The sequence below is a fragment of the Sus scrofa genome, chromosome X (genome assembly GCF_000003025.6).
Source record: "Sus scrofa isolate TJ Tabasco breed Duroc chromosome X, Sscrofa11.1, whole genome shotgun sequence".
Taxonomy (NCBI): domain Eukaryota; kingdom Metazoa; phylum Chordata; class Mammalia; order Artiodactyla; family Suidae; genus Sus; species Sus scrofa.
The window spans coordinates 11105445-11127659 of NC_010461.5; the positions used below are offsets into that span (position 1 = coordinate 11105445).

General features: G+C 36.7%; 1 protein-coding gene across 4 annotated transcripts in view; it reads left to right on the forward strand.

The window, feature by feature from the left end:
- The window catches only part of GLRA2 (glycine receptor alpha 2), a 176842-nt gene continuing 160837 nt past the window's right edge, over positions 6211-22215 (forward strand). The window contains exons 1-2 of one of the 4 annotated variants that reach the window (XM_021080515.1): positions 6211-6998; positions 9101-9234. In XM_021080515.1, coding sequence (XP_020936174.1) covers positions 6931-6998; positions 9101-9234 — 202 coding nt within the window. In that variant the 5' untranslated portion in view covers positions 6211-6930. Of the gene's footprint in view, positions 6999-7105; positions 8063-9100; positions 9235-22215 lie in introns of those variants that run through there. The other 3 variants (XM_013985912.2, XM_021080517.1, XM_021080516.1) reach the window with 3 other exon arrangements.

Here is a 22215-nt window from a genome sequence, read left to right on the forward strand (position 1 = left end):
CCAGTCACTGAATTTTATGAGTGGAACTCCAACTACCTTGTGCTAGCTTCCTTGCAAAAGTAAAACTATTGTTATTGTTCAACTTCAAATAATTCACTCTTTCAAAATCAGCCTCTTTTCGGCCTTCTTTGAACCAAGAAGAGGCATTTTATATGGGGGTGGGGGGAGCAGACATTATCAAGTAAATAACAAAACTTGAAAATCTGAGAACACTCCCAAAGAAAATTTCAGCAAGAGTATCATGATAATGAAGGTGATGCTGAGGCAGTTTTAAAGTCAGCTGCAGAACCAAACTTAGGAGATTCTAAGACAAATGAGACTGCAGCAGTCAATCGTATTGTTATTCATTATTTTCATTTTGAGAATTGTAGCATAGGAGGAAGCTTTCTAGTACATTCAAGTGAGATTATATTTGATTTATCCTCCAAATTATTGTTTGGCTACTTGATATTTATGAAAAGAAATGTTGCATTTCTCACATTAGCCAACAGAGAAGCAATCACTTGTATGAATCATCACTGGAAATAGAAATTGTTTCAAGTGCTGGGCACATTTGTGGTCTGTGAACACTGAACACTAATAAGCTGAAGAATTCCAATCCTAAAATGATTTTTCTGACTTCTAAATGATCTAATCCAGAAATGTTCTGGTCAAACATCCAATTGTCTGCATGGAACCTGGAAGAACATTGATTTCACATTTACACTTTATGGCCATGAAGCTTGCCTCTCCACATGCTGAGCATCTTTATTCATTCCACACGATAAAGAAGAGAGAAGCAAGCCAGATTTCAAAAAATTAAAGAGAATAGAAGCAGGGTGACATCAGGCTCTTTAGGCATCTTTGCCCTGTGGACAATGCTGGCTATTGAAAACAGCTTTAAATTCATCAGTCCTAGTGCTTGTAGCAGTCTGCACAAATAAACAAGCAGGAACTATGCTTCACTTTTTACCTTCCATTTTTTAAAAATTCCTGTCCTCCTCTCAACTTATTTAAGCCAATGGAGTGTGCTCTATAGTGTGCCTTTTATTTCTAATATAACCACTGCAAGGAGATAAAAGACATATGAGCCAGGGAATGGCAATGAAAACTGAGAGCCAACTGTTGACTCTGCAGTGATCACTTAGAGATCTAGGATTTAAGAGATAGACTCTCTACCTGATCGTTGAGATATTAGATATGGCCAAAAAATGGCAATCACTAATCTTTAACCTAGGGTCCTATACTGAGAAGAGGGTCTGCTGGAGACAGGAGAATTTCTCTTAAAATTCAAAAGGTGCATTTTATCCAGATGAAATTGGCCTTATTCTCTGTATAGAAGCATCCTTAAGCAACTAAAGCTTTGGTAAAACAACTTCTTGCCCTAACTTTTTTCTAACCTCTACTTCTCAGGTGATATTAATTACAAATTAAAAAGTCCTTTCTTGATCTCTACTTCAACTTTTCAAATAGAGGAAAGCATGTCCTCCATTTAAGGAGGACCATCTACCTCTGCAGGAAGACCTGTAAGAGTTTATGAGGAGACCTGATTCAGGATATTGATATATTAGACATCTTTCAACCTTTTTCATAAGGAAATTGACTTTGAGACTCTTAATAATAGGCTTTCATTTGTCATTTGTGTGCATGAATATAATGGAGACCAAAATGCCATCAAGAAAGGGGTATTTACTGAAATGGAATCATAAACACAGTTGTTAAAAAAATACTTGTGGGTATATAGTAGGTTTTCAGTGACTTGAAAAATATCAAACATACCATCAGAAGTAAGTTTGTTCACTTGGTAGGAAAAACAGTATGACTTTGTTACTTAATAACCATGTGGACTTGGGATAATTGATCAACTTACATGAACTTTAAATTCCTCATTGGAAAAAAATATGGTGGTTAATTATTTTTCTACCTATCACATAGTATGGGTATTTTGAAGACTATAAAGCATTTTGCATATATTAGAGATTTATCAGTGTCAGTAAATAATGCTGATGTTCGAATGATTCTGATGTTCATAAGAAATGTCTATTTTGTTTATATCTATTTAGTTTTTTTTAATACATAGCTTCACATAGGCCAAATACTGCGTACTGGTCCTTGTGATGTTATAGGATGCGTCAGAATTGTCTCATTTCTCTAAGATGAGCAGAAAATAAGGGTGCCCCACGCCTTAACCAGCTGTAATTTAGTGAATTAGAAGCATAGGTGGAGTTCGCTTCATGATTCCATTGCATTGCAAATAAGAACTTTTCCAAGCTCTTAGGTTTACTGTTCTTGAAAGTGAAACTAAGGGACAGAGTGAAAACATGAATTTTAGTAGTCAGTAGATGCTAAGAACTGAGAATAAGAGACTAAAACACATAGTTAGCTGTTTTCATAAGACCTTCCAGAGTAGTCCATATTTTATGTAGCAATATCATCATCTACATTTTAATATTATAACAATCAGTGGTATTAAATGACTTGGCAAAGGTCATATAACTGATCCGTGTTAGAGGTAGTATCTGAATTAAGGACATCAGATTCATAGTAGTATATTGTTTTCTTTAAGCAGTACTTCTGGGTGTATTTTAAAAATTACATATTCTAATCACCATCAATACCATTATGATTACTGTCATTAATATTGAACGTATGGATATTCAATGGTGGAGAAAAACCGATGCTATCTCTGTCTGTTATAATGCACATTACCTGAGCAATTAATCATACACATGTATACATGCAGCGGTAACAAGCTCTTTGAATCAAAGTTGTGGAGTACTAAGAGAGCCTGTACCAGGGTGAACTGATGAAGTCATGAGGGTCAGGGAAGTCCTTCTTGAGGAAATACCACTTGAGCAGAGGATTGAAAAGTAAGCTGATGTTAACAAGACAAAAATGGGAGGCATGGCACTCTCAAGGATCAAGAAATATTGTAAGAATGAGGGACTAACAAAAAACCAATATGGCTAGAGGAGAAGTAATGAGATGAAGGACAATTATATACGTGGGCCAGACTCTAAAGCTTTTAAGTAGTTTTCTCATTCTACCCAAATCTCAATGGAGACTCATCACGTTAATCATAGGATATGACACAATCAGACTTTGATTTGTGAACAACCATTCTGGATGTAGTTTAAGAATGAGATAGAGGAGGATCTGGTGTTGGTCCAGGGAAAGTAGTAAGGTTACTATTGCTGCAATACAACCAAGAGAGAACGATAGCTCAATGAGGGCCATGGAGGTTGAGAGGGAGAGAAGTGTACAGACTCGGGAAATATTTGAGAGGAAAACCAATAGAGCTTGGTAAAAAAATGTATATGAAAGGTGATAGAGAGGGAGTCTTAAAAGTTGATGCTTTGGCTTTTGGTTGGTGACAATGAAACAGGAACAGTAGAATAGAAAAAGGATTTGAACTATTAAAAATTTGCTTTTGAGGACTTCCCATTGTGGCGCAGCAGAAACACATCTAACTAGGATCCATGAGGATTTGGGTTTGATCCCTGGCCTCGCTTAGTGGGTCAGGGATCTGGCATTGCTGTGAGCTGTGGTGTAGGTCACAGACGAACCTCAGAGCCCATGTTACTATGGCTGTGGTTTAGGCTGGCAGCTGTAGCTCCAATTCGACCCCTAGGCCTGGGAACTTCCATATGCTATGGGTGCGGCCATAAAAAGCAAAAAAAAAAAAAAAAGTTTGCTTTTGATATGTGGATCTTGTGGAGCATTTGAGCTATTCAACAGGAGTTGTTTAAGAAGCAACTGCATGTGCAGGTTTGGCTAGAAATATTTATTTGTGTATAAACTGCATAAAAGGAAAATGCAAGTTATAGATGTGTATAATACTGTTGATGAAAGTGCAGTGTAAGAAGATAAGAGGGTCTAGCATATAGACTTCTAGAAAATCCAATTTACCTCTTAAAGCCAGGTAAAGGAGGATATATGCCTGCCAAGGAGACTGAATAGGAGGCAAGCCAGAAGTGCATTGTGTCACAGGGTCAAGAAAGCACTTCCAGAGAGCAGAACGGTGGCTGCTAGGGACTAAGGAGGGGGGAAACGAGGAGCTGCTAATCACTGGGTATAGTTTCAGTGATACAAGATGAATACATTCTAGAGATGCACTGTACAATATTGAGCCTAGAGTTAATGACATTATATTTTACACTTAAAAATCTGTTGAGAGAGTAGACTTCAAGTGTTCTTACCACAATAAAATAAATTTATTAAAAAGAAGGGAAGAGATCGATGATGCGAAGTGCCATGAAAATGTCAAGTAAGATGACAACAGAAAAACATTCCTCAGGTTTAATTCCAAGAAATCCACTAGAAGACTTAGTGAGAGCTGTTTCTGTAGATTGACAAAGCTGGAATCCAAACTGAGAAGAGCAGAGAAGCAAGATGAGGTTATACTAGATCCTCCCTAAAGTTCCTTCCAACTCTAAAATAATACATGTGCTGACTTCACGCTGCTGGCCAGAGTCTCCCTTTGTCACAGGTTTCCCTACTCACCCTACTCTTGGATAAGAACAAAACTCTGCTGTTGAAAGAAAGTACTTGCAAAGACTATATTACTTGAAGTATCATCACAGCCTCAAAAATTTTTAAAACAAATCATTTTCAGATATTTTACATATCATTTTTCTCTTTTGGAAAGAATCCTGAGCATCAACAAAAATCTTGTATGATTTTTCCATAGCACCAAGTGAAGAAATATATTTCCAGGAATTGCTTTTATTTTGGGGGTCAGGATGGCAGGGATAAAACCAGGTCTAGAGTTTCCATGTGGATGAATTTGGAAGCAAACAGATTTAAAACTGCAGTCCAGGGAGGTCTCCCACTACACTATATTGTTTTCCTTTTAAATGGAATCCCTTTCTCTGGGCTTTGAGAGTTAAGAGAACACTTCCAAAGAATTGATTTTGTATGCAAGCAGAATGCCTGGCACTGCTGCTTTTCATCTGTAGAAAGCTCCTATACTCTCACTATCATGGAAGGATAGAAATCTGATAAAAGGGCATAGAGACCATTGCTACTCAAAGGGTGATCAGTGGACCCGCAGCATCAACCTCAGCTGTTAGAAATGCAGAATCTCAGGCACCACCTCAGATCAGAATCTGCATTTCAACAAGATCCTCTCCTCGGGTGATTTATGTTAACATTAAAAGGTAAAAAGAACATGCATTTTCCCCTCAGAACCTACTTGTTACAAACAGAATTCTATGTTACTATGTTATGATATTTAAACTTATCCAAGGGTGTATTAGTCATTTATGGACTAAAGATTAATCATTTTATTGTGTTTTAAAATTAAGACCTGCAGTGGCGTGCCAAGGTGATGAATAAGGTATATTTTACAGACAAAAAGTAGGTTACTCACCCAGCTCATGGCAGAACATGCATTTTTCATTTCCCCTTGCCGGAAGCTGATAATTACTTACACTGAACTATTTATGCTGCCTCCTTTTTTATTAATAACAATATTTGTAAGTTTAATTTGAGATAGCAAGGTTACCTGTTGTGCTTTTGTACAGGATTTACAAACTTTCACTATTTTCTGTCACTTTAGCCAATTTAGGAGAACGTTTCCACTTTATTACAAGACCCTCCCTGGTGATTAACATCTGGAATGGGCAAATGAAACTAAACCCGAGGTCTCACCCTTCTGTGCTCCAGCTTTTACTCGGAGCCTTACTCTAACCTTTAACCAGGGCAGAAAAAGATTGCTACTGCCCCCTGCCGGCCCACTGTATTTTTTCTCCTCTACAAATCCGTGACTTGAAGAGGATGCCCAAGGATTTTGAGCCACTAAGGAAAACTCAGCGAAGGGGCTTTCCCTAGTAAAGAAGCAGAGAGGTCCTTTAAGAACAGGCGGCTAAAATCAAACGAAAATACTCAAGGGGAAAGGAAGGTCTTCTACATTAATGATTGATCCTCATGAACCATTTTCTGCATATGGGCTTCTCTGTGCCAAGGAAATGTCCCCTCCCCTTTCAGCACAGGATTCTTCTTTGGCTTTCAGGATCCAGCGATAAGGAGTAGACTACCCACTCCTCTATTATAATTTCACTACTCCAGATCATGTTCTCTGCCTCCTCCAATTTTCTTTTCCCAAGTCTGGACATTATTCCCTTCTTTTTTCTGCTTCAAACTCCCGTCCCGCCCACCCACAGACAGACTTGCATTTCCAGCAGCTCAGACCCTAGCCTCCTTCACCCTATCTACCCTGACCTCTGCTTTTCGCTGGTCATCACCGCACCTGCTTCAGCACCCCTTTGCTGAACCGGCCAGTCTCAAAATCGTAGGCATATCCGCTCTGGAATGCCTCTCCCCGACCCCCGCCCCAAGCGACTGAAAAAGGAAACATGCGCACTTCAGAGCTAGGAGCTGTCCGAGTGCTGAAATTTATAGGCTGGGTAAGATCACGTCTCAGTCTCTTTCTGTAGCCCTCATTCCAGCACAGGATCTCAGCAATTTTGCCCTTTTCTCCCTATCTACTCTAGCAGGCAGAGTCCTTTCTTCTCTCTCATTTACAACTTCTTTTAAAAAGAGAACATTTTCTAGAGAAAAGAGATTCGCTAAATAGGACAAAAAACAAAAGCCACAGCAACTCGACTTCCAGCATGGCATTGTCACCAGCCCCCTTTGCCTGGTAATGCGATTAAGATAGCAGCATTTTTATTATTCAGGAAAAGCAGCTGGGGGATCCATCAGTTCTAAGGCTTTGTCTTTCCTGGGTTAACTGATGGTCCAAAGCCCCGGGTTGACGTGACCATGATGCCTAGTACTGGCACTTTTTGTTTTTTCTCAGCAAACTGTACAAACCCAAATCTCTTTTTGATTTTCAAGGAAACTAGACTCCTGCCAGATTTTGAGTCTGGACGATAAATAGATACTTTGTCCTAGCTTCTTTCTGGAATCATTTCGGGAATATTTTCCACAAGCATCACAGATACAGGAATGAACCGGCAGCTAGTGAACATTTTGACAGCCTTGTTTGCATTTTTCTTAGAGACAAACCACTTCAGGTAGGTGAAACGACTTTGCATGCTAATATTTTCCACATGTAAACTGCTTGAAAGAAAACGTGTCATGAAATTTTTATCTATTTTACTATGTCCCAAACCATATTATTTTAATTTTATAAAGGAGAGTTAGATTTCTTTTGTTCTTTTAAAAAGCTTAATTATGGTTGGAAGGTGGTAAATTTTTGCAAAAGCAAGTTTTATGATGCATTTCAACACCTTATCACAGCCAATGTGATATTAAGTAAGATACTCTGATGAGTTGCATTCTCTTTACATTTCTATATAATGGTGGGGTTTTTTGGGGGGGTGGCCTTCAAATTCTTCTGGAAGTAGTTTAAAGAGATTATTGAATGCAGTGTTTTTCATATGGTGGGAATGATTGAATTAATTTGCCAGGAGCATGATTATTTTATATAAAATATAAAAGGACCCAAATTCTTAGCCAACTTGGGACTTCTATTATATTTCAGCAACTAGATACATATTATGAGAACAATTCAGGAAATTTCTTCAAAGATCAAAAACATTTAAAAATATCATTTTACCACTATATTCTATGGTTTAATATATGTGGAAATTTACTGCCTATCAAAACTGAATTAATATGACATCTTTGTACTTATGCATGTGTGAGAAATGGACTATGCATAATTAAAATAAGTGAGAAATCATTATTTGTATGCTTGCATTTTCTACTTAATTTAAAAATCATCTATTGATATCTCAAAATATCAGATCATTACCAGTAAGTGAAATAGCCATCCTCATGGCTAAGAGGTTTTAAGATAGGATAGAGATAGATGTTCATACAACAAAGTGTAGCACTCTTCATTTAATTTTCACCAAATTTTGATATTTTTTCACAGAACCAAGAGAAATGGAACATATAGCAATAATGCTATGAGTACTGGGAAAACCCACTATGTTCCTTTCAGGTTCACACCTCCTACTATGGTTAAGAAAAATTGTAGGCTGGGTTTTATCATCACCATCTTCATCACCACCACCATCACCATCATAATTAAATAATACTTGTTTAATCAGATGAATCTGCCTATGGGAATGTGAGTATTTCTAGGTGATTGTATCAATTTTTAACTCTTATCAAATGTTTATATCATCTTTGCACTTCTTTTAAAAACCAGCAAGAATGTAGTATTTTCTTGGTGATAAGAATTAATAAAATTATGTGTTAAATTACTGAAAATAAAGCTCATAAGATATATACTTTAGGGAAGAAATCAACATTCATTCAGCCACCATATACTGTAAAAGAATTCATTTCACTACAAACCAAATATGTTCTTTTTATAAACCCTTTAATGAAAATGAAAAAATCTGAGAAATTTTCCAATTATCATTTAGTGGTTTTGATAATGCAAAAGACAAAATGATTTAGAAGTTCTTTTTTTATGTACTTTATTGGAGAGTTAACAATTTAAATGTTAATGTATAAATAACAACTGATAAAGTAATAGAAGTTAGATATGCTCATTGTTGACCTATATTAGAATAAAGTTAAATTTCCAAGTGAAGATTTTGTTTTAGATAACACACTAAAAATTACTTATAGCTGACAGCTGGAATAGAATCTAGCAGCTGAGAAAATAAGCAATGGGGTAATTAGTTCATGGTTTACTTTGTTCTGTCCATCTTAGTATATTATATAAAAGTAGAGGACTTATATTAAGGGCTGAAATGCTGGAAGAATATTTTAAAAGTCATGGGGAAATAATTTTAAGACAATCACATACATTTTAGAAATTATCTTCTTCATTTCTCTGATGACTCCAGAAAGAAACTGGTTTAACTACATAGCTGTAAAACCTACAACCTAAAGCTATGCATGTTGTATCATCTTCAACATTTTATGGCAGTTTGGTAACTCAGGAAACTTAGGAGATATGACTCATGATTTATACCTCTCATCACTTAACTCTAGATCATGTACAAGTTCGGAAGTTGACCAAAGAGTTTATAATTTTCTTTTTCTTACTAACATATCAAATATGTTTACAAAACTTGATGTCAACATTTTGTGAGCATTAGTTCTGAAGTTATAAGAATGGAATTGTTGCTAAAAGAGTTAATGATGTGTTTAGGGTGGCTCTGTGCAAAGACCATGACTCCAGGTCTGGAAAACAACCTTCGCAGACCCTATCTCCTTCAGATTTCTTGGACAAATTAATGGGAAGGACATCAGGATATGATGCAAGAATCAGGCCAAACTTTAAAGGTAGGTTACACTTACACTTACATTAATTAAGCCTGTGGGAAACCTAGATGCTTAAAGACTCTGGGAAAAAAAGTTTTCAGGGCTTTTTATTTTAAAATGGAAACAACAAATATAGTAATGATTTTATTTTGGCATTCTTTTGAACTAGTTGATAAAACAGTTTAAACTTTACAAGTTGCTTGCCAGTTTCCAAAACTTTCCTTATTTGTGTTATATTCCACAAGGAAAACTAACATCAAAGATGTTTGCCACATTCCCACTGTTATCTTGAGTGGGAGTGTGACTGGAAATGAATACAAGAGCAAATGATGGCCTTGATTAGCATGAGTGATTATACCAAAATCTTTGGTTTTGGTTTTAAATACCTACTCCCCAAATGAAGTTTAAATCTCAATATATAACATGACATTTTATATAATTTTAGGCCCCCCCTCTCATTTTTAAACATTCTGAGAAAAGGCTCTCAATATATTATGAATTTTTGGTTTCCTCTTGCTTAAACATTCTAATTGTTTACTTGAAATTATTTATCTGGAATTAACAAAGAAGATCATAGAATTACAATATACATGTCAAAGACTGTGGATACTTTTTTTGTTCAATGAGAAACAAATCGGAAAGTTTGGTGTTTTGTTTAACATTACAAAAATGTAACTAATAGTCTGCAGAAATTATTTTTTATCTATTTGACTTATTTTCATTCTGAATCAGAAAAATGCTGAAATAAGAACCAACAATTAATTTAATAATTTTGGATGTTTTAGTTTTTAAATATGTTTTAAGTGAATTCTATCTTTTAATTTAAAATAATGCATTGTGAAGTGTTTATAATATTTTATAAGACAAACCTATAATATTATCATAATTATGTCATAATTCATGCATCATTTTGGTTTTGCTTATTAGCTATTTAATTGGATTGCTTCCCTTAAGGTTTAATTTTTATTATTGGTAAATATGAGCATGAAAACTAAATTATAAATTCATTTCTTCTTTAAGTGATGCACCTCTGAATATATCCAGCTAAGGCCACATTTCATAAAGAAACATGTCCATATTTTGACAGTACAAATGTTTTTGATTTATAGAGTATTTCCAAAAGAGACAACAGAACTAGGTTCAAAGCTCCATTTTCCTGAAAACAACTTTCATGTTTACCCCATTTCATATTAATTTTGTGGTCATTGCTTTGGAAGTCAAAGTCTGAATTTAAATCATATGACTAACAAGTCGAGAAGCAGCTTTCAATGGGACTTCTCATTCGTACATTTATTCACTGAGCCATTCAATAACTTTTGAGTCTGAACTATGTGCAAAATACTGAGTACTGTATATGCTTTGAAAACTTGAGAGGTGAAACAGGTTTGGAAACTACTATCAAAACTTCAGTGGAGAGAGCAGATGTTACATAAATACTTATATAATAATACAATATATAATAATAAGTAGAAATAGTTAAGTAGCTAATAGTAAAGTAACATTAGGAAGTACAAATAAAATACTACAGGATTCCAAAAAAAGGAGAGATGATTTCCTATTAAGCAATTCATGGAAAGCTTCATAGAGAAGGTCCACAGATGGAAAATTGTTTCAAGTTTATGAGCACCTTGTTTAATAGAAGCTATTATTATTTTCTAGAAATAATGTTTAAAAGGGAAGAAAAGTGCAAAGAGTAATAAAACACCCATGTTGCCATCGCTATTTTAAGTGACCACGATGAGCAATAATTTCCACACAGAGCTTTTTCTCTAGTTCTTTTGGGGATGTCAGCCTTTGGAAATGACATTTCTCATAATTCTAGAGAATAAATAAATGAGGAGGAATCAAGCATAGAAAAGCATGGTAGTGTTTGTGAGATGAATCCAGTACTTACAGACCCTAGTATAAGATGTTTTAAAGATTTATAAAAGGGGGGATGGATGAATATAATACTCTAACATTAATGAACTTTACTAACTTCTGTCTCCCTCTCCCTTTAACTCTCCACTTCAATGAACCCTGATACCATTTCATAAATTTTACGTACATGGGCCATTTATATCAGATCAATTACCTAACAGTTGCCACAATTCTCTTTGCTATGAAGATCTTGGCTTTTCCTGGATGTAAAACGGTCCCCATTATTTTAGACTAAAATGATTTTCCCTCCTTGGTGTTCCCATGGAACTTTATATATCTAATATAGTTCTTTTGCATATGTATGTTTTATCAACCCACCCCCCACGCCACATTTGAGAGGGCAGGAAGGTACTACATACATACATACATATAACATTATATATACACAGGTATACATGTGTGTATATTAGGGAAAAGAAGTCATCTTTTTCTCTAGAATGAGGAAATGAGGACTGAGAAAGAAAGGAAAATGCAGATCAATTATGAAGGCAAGTGCTCCCAATTAGTTGTAGTAGAAATTGAGGGTGTGAACTTTTTAAATTCAAGTATAGTATATTTATAATATTGTGTTAGTTTCAGGTATGCAGCATAGTGATTCTGTTTTTTTATGCAGATTATAGTCCATTATAGGTCATTACAAGATATTGGGAAGGGATGGGAACTTTTGAGGGACCAATCAGTGGTCATAGTGGCTAGAAAAGATGATTTCAGTTGAGGTGGGAAGGAAATAAAAGAAAGAGATAACAGGGAACTTGTAATAGTGAGGAGGCCAAGAAGTCTATTATTGGTATTATTACCAGTACTTACTGCAGTTGATTAGCAATGTATCAATGAGAAATTTTACATGGTATGTAGAAATGAAGTGTGATTAGGAAATTTGATTGTAGCTGGAATAGTGATAGGCTCCTTACACATGCCAAAAAAATAAACTGACTATGACAACAATAAACATGGTGATGAAGATGACAATGATGCTGAAAACAGTAATGGTGATTAGTCAGGAGACAAAAGAGCAAGATTTCACCACAAAAATAAAAGCAAGAGCCAAATATGGGCTGCTTGGATAAAGGGAATGGATTTTCTAGAAGTCTTATTTAATCTTAGCACACTTCTCTCTTTTCTTTGCTGCCATGCATTGGCAAGGGAAAAGAAATGTATATGCACAATTTTTCTCATTGGAAGGAATTTTTCCTGCATACTTTCAAGTCACTAAAATATTTCACATCTATTCCATACCCCTGATGAGCTCTGAAAGATGTCATAATGGGCGTATATACAAGAAGGAAGATGGATGTAAGCTAGAAAAGGGAACCAGAAATGATTCAGACTTAGACTGTAATTGAGAGCCATTCTTAGAAACTATAGGGAAAAAATAGCTTTTCTGATGTGCTGAAGCACAAGTGTATAAACAAAGTCATGAGTCAGAGTTGCCAATTGCATTCCATCTATGAGATCCATAGAGACTTGGGTCAGATCTTGTCAAAACAAAAATTTTCAAAATCCTCAGATAAAAACAACAAGCCATAAGCATTCACAATTACCTGTTTCTGAGACCATGGTAAATGTTGATTCTATGTCAACAGAGAAGCCTCTTTCCCCATTTGGGTGATTTGTCTCGTTGTCAGTTGATTTATCATGTTGTTATTCCATCATCCTATCAGCTATCCCTTTCTCAGTATTATTGTATCTTGCAAATGCCACTTTAAACATTAAGCTTTTAAAGAAACCAAATGAAATGCTCAAACCTGGGCAAAACGCATTAGTGCTGATTCTATTTGAAACAAAGCCTTTATCTTTTTGAATGAAATCTTCTTTGAAAATAAAATTAACTTACAGTTATATCCTAAGTTTCACCCTAACGTGAATAAGTACATTTCACCAGAATATTCATTTGGGGATAGGATCTGGAATAGATAATGCCAGGAGATAATTATTCCCTCCACTTCTTTGTGCATGCCATGCACACTCATTTTTTTTTTCATGTCTGGAGACCTAAATTTGAAAGTGTGATGTGTGACATTCAAACCTACATTTGCATGCAATATGGTTTCCTTTATTTTCCAAGGATTTATCAGCTCAAAAGGTGTTACAGACGTAAGAAAGAAACAGATCCACTTCCAAAGACTAGAGTGCTTCAGGTTGAGCACAAGTTCACCTGGTGTGCTTACCAATCCCTGGGTGGGAGTCGGGGTTTGAGCCCAAAGGTCCAGGAGGGACACTTGGAAAGACTGATTCTCTCAGCTAGTGATAACGTAGCCCAAGCATGATCATCTATTTGATCATCCTGGTAGATGCGGGCATCAGATATTACCGTGGATTCTGAGAAAAGGAGTGCAGTGCTTGCAACTATTGGAAGTATTTGACTTTGGTGCAGAAAGAATCAGAAACCTTCAGGCACCACAAAGTGTACAGCCATTTTAGACAAGATACTGTGTCACCATTTATTTTGGCTTTTATGTGCTTTATGTATCTGAACCAACTGCTATGATGGGCCTGCAATGTGCATGTCAGGGATTTGAGGTTACATCAAGAGGAGGCATCTATAGCATTCTAACACACTCTGGCAAAGTATATTCCAAAGGATAAGTTTCATTATTGGAATAAATCACTCCATGGTGACAGAGCAGTGTCAGGGGAGGGGCCCTGGACCTGGACCCAGACAACCCAGGTTCATGTCCTGGTTCAGCCACTTTTATGAAAAGATGTCTTCACTTCTCCATGACTCAGGTTTTCTTCTGACTGTGCCCACGTCATTTGGGTTGTTCTGAGAATCAGATGAGAGTAGGCATCTGAAGAATTTGTTTTCAACTATTAAAATTATTACAAATAATTGGAATTATTACTAGTATTCTATTTTTCTTTTATAACTGACACTGACTATGTATTTTCAAAGCTTAGTCTTCATGGTGACTGGATCCTTAGAGTTGTTTGAATTTTTTAAGGCAAAAAACCAAGTCAAAGTTCTAGCATTTCAGAGTCCTACCACAGTAACCAGGATGTAGATATCACATGTCTCAGCTGGTTCTCTTTTATTAGTTTGGTGGGAAGATTTCCAATCTGAAAGGGCTCGTTCATATTCCTAAAGATGAAACAAAGAGGGAGCCATTTGTAGGAAGGAATTATCTTTATCCATTCGAATGTCATCCCTAATCATTCTCTTAGACTCATTTTTTTTAAAGGAACCAAGTAAAAGACATAGAACTGATTCACTTGGTTCTAGAAAAGAGGAGTCTAAATTTAATGGAAGATATGTGACTATCATTTTTGATGCCTTTACTGCAGTTGCAAGGGTCATTGCACAAACGTGCTTAATTGATTTTCTCTTTTAGAATAAGTATTTTAAAGAGAACATTTAGTCTCTACACATGGCAGGTTAAGAGCACTGGAAATGGAAGCCCATAATTTAGTTTTTGAGAATGTATTGCTCCTTGGTTGATGCTGAGTGACTTTGTAACCTTAATTTTCATTATTGAAAATGCCTAAGCATTTTATCCTGAATTCTATAGTGCGTTCTGTTACTCCCCATCCTGAAGAACAATTCAGTCCATTTTGCTAATAACTGGAGACTTGATTTTAAAAAAAAATAATGGCAGGGATATCAAGGTAACTTGGTACTTAATGACTGGAAAGTATAATGTGTCCAGTCAGCATGATCAGGCTTAGAGAAAAAAAGAAAAGGTCACTAGCTTGTTCTTGGTGGTTTTGGATATTTTTCTTGGTGTGTTGGATCAGACATGTTTGGAACAGGTCTTGAAAATGAAAATATAATTAAGCCTCATGACAAGGTCTTGGGAAGCATTCTCCATTCTCCTTGGAGTTAGCACCTAAGAGGCTGTCCTGACTGAAGCATGCAGCATTTTCTCATTGACTCATTACTTGAGAGGGCTACTCTGAACACTTGTGACTGATTGCAGACACTTTTCTCCACGTGAAGCCCACTAAAGGAAGGGCATGCACAAAGGGAATAGGTCTCTAACTGGTATTCTTAAGTGTGAAGGACATGTAAGAATAAAGTCGCTAAATTCCCCTTTTGGAGTCTTGTCTGGCTAGCCAACCAAGTGTGGTCATGGAGCAAGCACAAAAGGGAAATTGGACACTCTGACTCATGCCCTGGCTTGTGCACCCACCACTCCGCTATGAACACGAGTACACCAAAGGGTGGTTCTGTCTTATTAACACAGCCATCCAAGAGGAAAAATAAAATTCTGGATTGAACCAAAATGTGGAAACTCGATAGGCAATTATCATGAATGTGACTGGATAACACTTGTTTTCTATTTTTTCTTTTTTCTCTTGGGAGATGGGTCATATTTCCTTGAGAAAAAAAAGGCTACACTTGCCCATGCATTGTCAAAGTAAGAGAATGAATTTGCAGCAAGGGAGCACATATGTGAGCACAAAAAATTACATGCAAAGGTTCTACATCAATCTTTATATTTGACTCTAAACACACAATTCCTTTGCTTATTCCTTTAATAAATAAGTAGTGAGCAATACCTATGTGCCAGGCACCATGTTCCTTGCTAAGTATACAGTGGTAAACAGAAATTTAAGTTTCTAAATGTCAGCTCTCACTTCAGTAAAAACTGGAGTATAATTTGTAAGTTTAGTGCTGTACCATCCAGGATCTTTACAGAAAAGAAATGGCACATTCCAACAGGGTGTGGGAGGGTTTGGAAAAAACTAATTCCAAAAGGGAGAATGTAGTACTCTGGGACTGTCAATAGTAGACCTGCAGAGGCAAGGGAGGGAGTGGCTGCCAGAACCAAGAGAAAATGGCTCTCTAGTGAGGCCACCTAATGGGATCCAAGGAGTCCATCTGTGCTGTCATAGCAGGGAAGAAGCTATGGAATAAATATTTTGTCCTTACTCTCCTACTGCCTTAGGTTTTCTTGTGGGAACCTCTCATTGATCAAATCCAACTAGAAGCCCAAGGGGCAAAAGGGCTCAATGATACAAAACCTGAGGGTCAGCTTCCCAGAGTAGAGGGAAACATAGAAAAGAGAAGAGATGGGTCTCTGGGAGGAAATGGAAGATAATCAGCACAAAGTCAACTTATGAGCAAAGCCCCCACCCCACGTCCGGGTGGTAGAGCAGACAGCTCCAAAATTATGATGAGTTAGTAAGCCTTCCTTTATGAGTCTTGGGAAAGCAAGGAAGTGAGACAGGGATATCACTGGATGTATTATCCCAATAGATAAAAAAATATCTCCAAGGGCTGAGGAGACAGAGGAAGGTAATGTAACACAGGAGTTGTGTCTCCTAAACAGACAAGTGAAAGAGGTGAAACCAATGGACTGGGGGTTGTGAGTGGTAGGGAGGGAGGAGGGAGGGATCTTCCTGTGAAATATATGAAAATAATTAATATAGTTTCCTTTCTGATTTAACATGTTTATATGTTTGCTAATATTGTTATGCTTGCCCCCACAATAATTCCGCCCCACCCCAACCCAGGCTCCCCATGATGGGATGAGCTTCGGGCTTAGATTTGAGCCCAAGACTCAATGCCAAGTCTCTTGAAGCATCATTTCTAAGACACATTCTTTCCTTCATTCTCTTCTGTTTTATGCATAGCTAAAGGAGTGTTAGATAAAGAGAAGATGCAGGGGGGAGGGTAGAGTAATAGTGTGCCTTTGAGGGAAATGGTGAAAGTAAGGAAGAGTTGCTTGTTTCCCACTCCTTGGTTGGTTTGCTTACTGCACCCGGAATACAGCTACTATTGTGGCAACTCTGCTACTTTAGGAAAACCTCAGAACAACTTTATGACACAATTTTTCTTTCATTTTTTAAAACCCAAGTGTACAGAGAAGATAATATAATCTATCTTCTTCTGATTTATTTACATTTAAATACTTCAAGATGTTGATTTCTAAGAACCAATTCACGTCCAACAAGGCAGCTAAGATTTCTTTTATCAGGCTTTCTCTTAGAAATAGAATTCTTTGTGCCTCTCCCCCTCCAAAATTATTCAGAAAACAAGGGTTTGTTTTTTTTTTTAGCTTTGAACCTCAAATCCTGTGAAAAGTGAATGATACCCACATTTGGCAAACCACACTGTCACAGCTCCAGTTAGATGATCTGATTCAGGATAATTTATAAATATACTACAGGGCTCACAATGGGTTTCACATGTTCTACTTTTTCCTTTGAATCAACTCTGGTTTTAGTACTTGAACACTGTATAGAGTACACCAGGTTAAAAGACTTAGGATTTAATGTAAACCAAATTAACAACAAATTAAACGTGTTTCTCAAATCACACTTTTCAGAACACCTGCTTCAGAGCCACCTGAGTCCTACTCAAAAGGCACATACCTGGGCCCCGCATTTCTCCAGCTCTGCTTCTCCAGAATTGCTCAAGAGTGGGATTTTGAAACACTCACTTTAACAAATTCATTACTCCCTACAGTTTAAGAATGACAGGACTAGAATAAGTAATTTTTGATCCTTACACTATTTTTCCCAAGACACTATGTGCCAATATTCCCACATCAAATAAAGGGGATAAAAACATCTCACAAGAGGAAAAAAACATTTAAACTGAGACTCACGAGGCCCAGTTTTAACTACAGTTTTGCCAGCTGTGACCTACAGCATGCCAACTAACCTTCCTAGGATTAATTCTTGTCATCTCCAAAATAAAAGACTTGGGCCAAGATGTCTACATTGCTTTCAACGTTGATAGTCCTCAGTCTTTTTTCTTTTTGTCTTTTTAGGGCCACACCCACAGCATATGGAGGCTCCCAGGTTAGGGGTTGAATTGGAGCTGCAGCTGCTGGCCTACACCACAGCCACACAACGCCAGATCTGAGCCGCATCTGCAACCTACACCATAGCTCACAGCAACACCAGATCCTTAACTCACTGAGTAAGGCCAGGTATTGAACCTGCATCCTCATGGATACTAGTCAGGGTTCGTTACCACAACAATGGGAATGCCAGTCCTTTGTCTTTATAGTCCAAGTTAACATCCTTGGATATGTCCTTTTGTAAGTTATTGATTTGCCCATAGAAGAGCTTGAATGCACCCAATCTTCCTAGAGAATTGGTCTCTGAGAAATTAATTCACCCTAGAATTTTTTCTGAAGTTGCTCACATCTTATTTCAACTCCCAATATTTCAAGGCTGATGATTATTCTCTGGAAAGACTCTGGAAACTTATGAGGGGATAACTGAAGAAATCAGCCATTCATAATTTTTGTATTGCTTTTAAAAGGTCTGGAGGTAGCAAATTCATGTACAAAGGCTGCTTCTAGGAAAAGTGGCTACTGTGTTTCTTCAGTTTAGTATCTGGCCAAAGAGGTTTCTCAAAAATGCTAGTCCCATAAAATGCTCTCAGATATAAGGTTTAAAATATAGAAGAAAATGGAAATGCTACAAAACTTCCTCTAAAAGGGTTCCAATATTCATTAGCATATTTAAATGTTTTAAGAAAACCGCAAGTAAAAATATACAAATAAGTATTTTTAAAACTTTTTTTTTTTTTAACATAGGGGCTTATCCTATACTTCTTTTTTATCATAGTCTCCTTAAATGGTAGTGTTTTATGGAATACACTTTGGAAAATGTGTTCTTAGTAAAATCTATAAATCTACAAGAAATGTTGCCATGAAAATAGGTGATGATGATGGGAAACCTAAATAGACATAAAATACAATGATCTGCTACAAAGGTAATATTCATGAGTGGGAAGGCCCTGGCATTCAGTAAATATGGTTTTCATTATGATACATGGTCAGCATTAGCATTCTGATGCCATAAGAGAATTACTCTACAAGTTATAATATTATTGCAGGCTATTTATTTCCTGCTTCATTTACATGAATAAATAAGCAAACAGTGGCATTTTGAAAAAAACAAGCATTGAAGACAAAAGGCATTAGTACAGCAAAATATTTTGATCTGATAATCACCTTCTGTTTTAGTCTTTATGATTCTTGAATGCTGAATGACATATACACACTTAAACAAGTTACCATTTACCTCGAAGTAGACATTTTTTTGAGCAGAATATGACAAAACTTCATGCCTGTATGGAAAATTTCTTTTGGATTGCCCTCTTTTCTTTTCAGGCAGTTTTCCAAGACTGACAAAACTTGCAATTGTACAATTTCCATTCAACTATTGAGAATTTTTTACCCATCACTTCCTTGAAATGAAATTTTTAAAAATTTGAATCCATACTAAAAGAAAACTTCATTTAACAACTTAAATCATGCAATATTTATTTTAAATAACTGTGTAGATTTAAGGTTAACAGCTTTGTTTATTAGTATTAAAATATATTCTAAGTTGCTCTGCCCAAAAGTGATGTTTCATATAGTTAGATATATCAATTCCCAGGAAAAACTATTAAAAATTGTTTTCAATGAAGATGGATGCAGAAACAGAAATGTCTTTGAAATATCACTAAATGTGTTGAGAAAAGAGTTATCCATATATAAAACTTCTTTATTACTAGTTCGTCCCCCATGCTTTCTCTGAGTTTGTCAAATAAGCAAGTATGAGTTTTCCTTCCTGTTTCTTACTCCAGGGTCTTAGTAAAATATAGAGAACAAAGTAAGGGGTGGGGAAATATTAAAGCTACCTTGGACTTAGTGGCTCCTGAGCAATGTTATTTACAGTTGACCCTTGAACAATATAGAGTTTGGGGTGCCAACCCCAGCAGTTGAAAATTCAAGTGTAATTTTTTAAATTTATTATTATTATTATGACTCGAATTTATTACATTTATAGTTGTACAATGATCATCACAATTCAATTTTATAGGATTCAAGTGTAACTTTATAGTGGGCCCTCTCCTATTCACAGTTCTGCATGGGCAGATTCAACCAACCACAGAGCAGATCCTTTATTACTAGTAGGTATTTATTGAAAAAATTTGCATAGACATGTTTCAAACTCACATTGTTCAAGAGTCAACAGTATCTCATAAAGTAGATGAAGATACATTGATGATGCAGCCACTGCACATTCTGTACCACACTAGCCCTTTTTATGAAACATTGCTTTAAGGTATCCACAGTGATGGTATTAATGCTGCTGCCATCCCACTGTATAACCCACAGATAAAGGAATACCAATTCTTAGGCTTTTCTGGTAACTGAGGGTTGGCATATACTGGACCTTGAAGAGGAACCGAGTGAAGATTAACGATAAAGAAGTTGTTAAACATGCATACAGTTTGCTTATTCTGTCTTGAGAATTTGACACCCCGGGGTGCCTGACTCAGGTTCCTTATATTTGTTTCCAGCATCACTGTGGCTCCTCCGTTTCTAGGAGGCAGACAATGTCATTGTATTGGGGGATGGGGAGATTGGTTCAATGTATCCTTTTGTTATCAAAGTCATAGAATACGAACAAGAGGCTAACATTTCCTCCAGCCTTCTGAGATTTTATTTTAAAATGAAGTATATAGTGTCTTCCCAAAATATAAAAATTTAAGAGATCATCTCTGTTTGAAAGGAAGTGTCACACAGGTCCAGTGCCGTGCCTTGTGAATAGGAAACCCTGGCACCAACATTTCCTTTTTTTTTTTTTCCAGGAGGATTTTTTTTATAGGTAAAATGCTATTCTGCGTGTTCTAAAATTCGACCTCAAAACTTGTTAGTGACAAGGATGCTACACTATTAAGTATTTCTTTTCTCTGGAATATCCCTGTTTTATTTTCTGGAGTGAGTGACCACTCTGTGACTGGTGGCACATTTGGCCTGACCCTTACCAAACTAAGCCTTTATTACCAGACCTGTATTCTCTAGGTCTCACCAAGTAGGAGGAAATTAGCATAGTCTGGGATATGCATTTCTTTTACTTCCCCCAAAGCACCTAGACTTCCAATATTCACATTTGTTTATCATGCACATATGCCTCATTTAAGCTCATCCTTTATTCAAATTTTCTGAGCAAATATTCCAACTGCAAACTCAGCAGGTAGCTTCCTTTTTCATAGATCTCCTGACGCCAGCCAAGTCTGTAACATACAGGGCTTTCAGCAAAGTGAATCAATTTGTGACTTGGGGCAAATATCCCAAAGCCCATTAAAAAAAGGATTTCCTCGGCAAGAGAATACACTTGGCTCAAGGAAAAAGATTCCACATCTCTACTTCTCAACCAGACTCTGCAACTAACATAATCATACACATACTTTTAATCCCCACCTACTTTTGAAACTGGGCTTGCAGGAGCCCCTGGGTGAAGAGTTTTCCAAAGCACTCACCCACTCCAAATGAGTTCATTTAAGAAGTGTCAGTGTACAGTTAGCAGCAATGTACCTTGAGTGAAAGAATGGCTGTGGAGCTCAGTGGAAGTGGATTAACATGTGAAGCTTGCATGGTTTGAGTTCTAAGTCCTTCATCATGGGACCTTTCTCACTCATCTTTACATTTAAAGAACATCATTATTATATAACAGTCTGGAACCAGGTGCTAATAACATGGGCTATAATAAACTGCATATGGAAAGTTGAAGTAAGCAAGGATCCTCTCAGTATCTAACTTTCCATATAAATGTCAGAATAAATTATTTGCTTAGGTGATAATGCAAAGCAGTTGAGAATATGAACAAAAAGTGTCCATCAGTGACATCGTACAATATGTCACATTAACTGTAGAATAACACCTTTGAAAAAAGTTACTGACTTCTGAGGGGGGAGGTGGCAGGTGCAAAGAAGGCAAAGAAATATAGAGTGGATAATAAATAGGTCCTTCAGGAAAGCTAAGATCAGAAATAAACTCCTGTACTTTTTTTAGAAAATCCATAGTGCAGCTGCTCTGGGGTGCCTGATTGGCTATGTCTTTATCTGAATGCACAGGAAAAGCAAGCTGAGCTGTCACCCAAGCAAGTGAAGAGCTCAAAATACTAGTATCTTTGAATTTCTTGGCCCCTCATGAGTCTTGAAACTGCCCTGCATAAAATCCATACACCTGTACATCACTTCCAGATAAAGTCCATACACCTGTACATGGCTCACATTGGTGAAGCAGAATTCTGTCATCTGCACAGAGGGGGCCATAGCCACTACCTGGGCTGGTTCTGGGTATAGTCAGCATGAAGGTGAAAAGGAACACCAGGCTTCCGATGTTT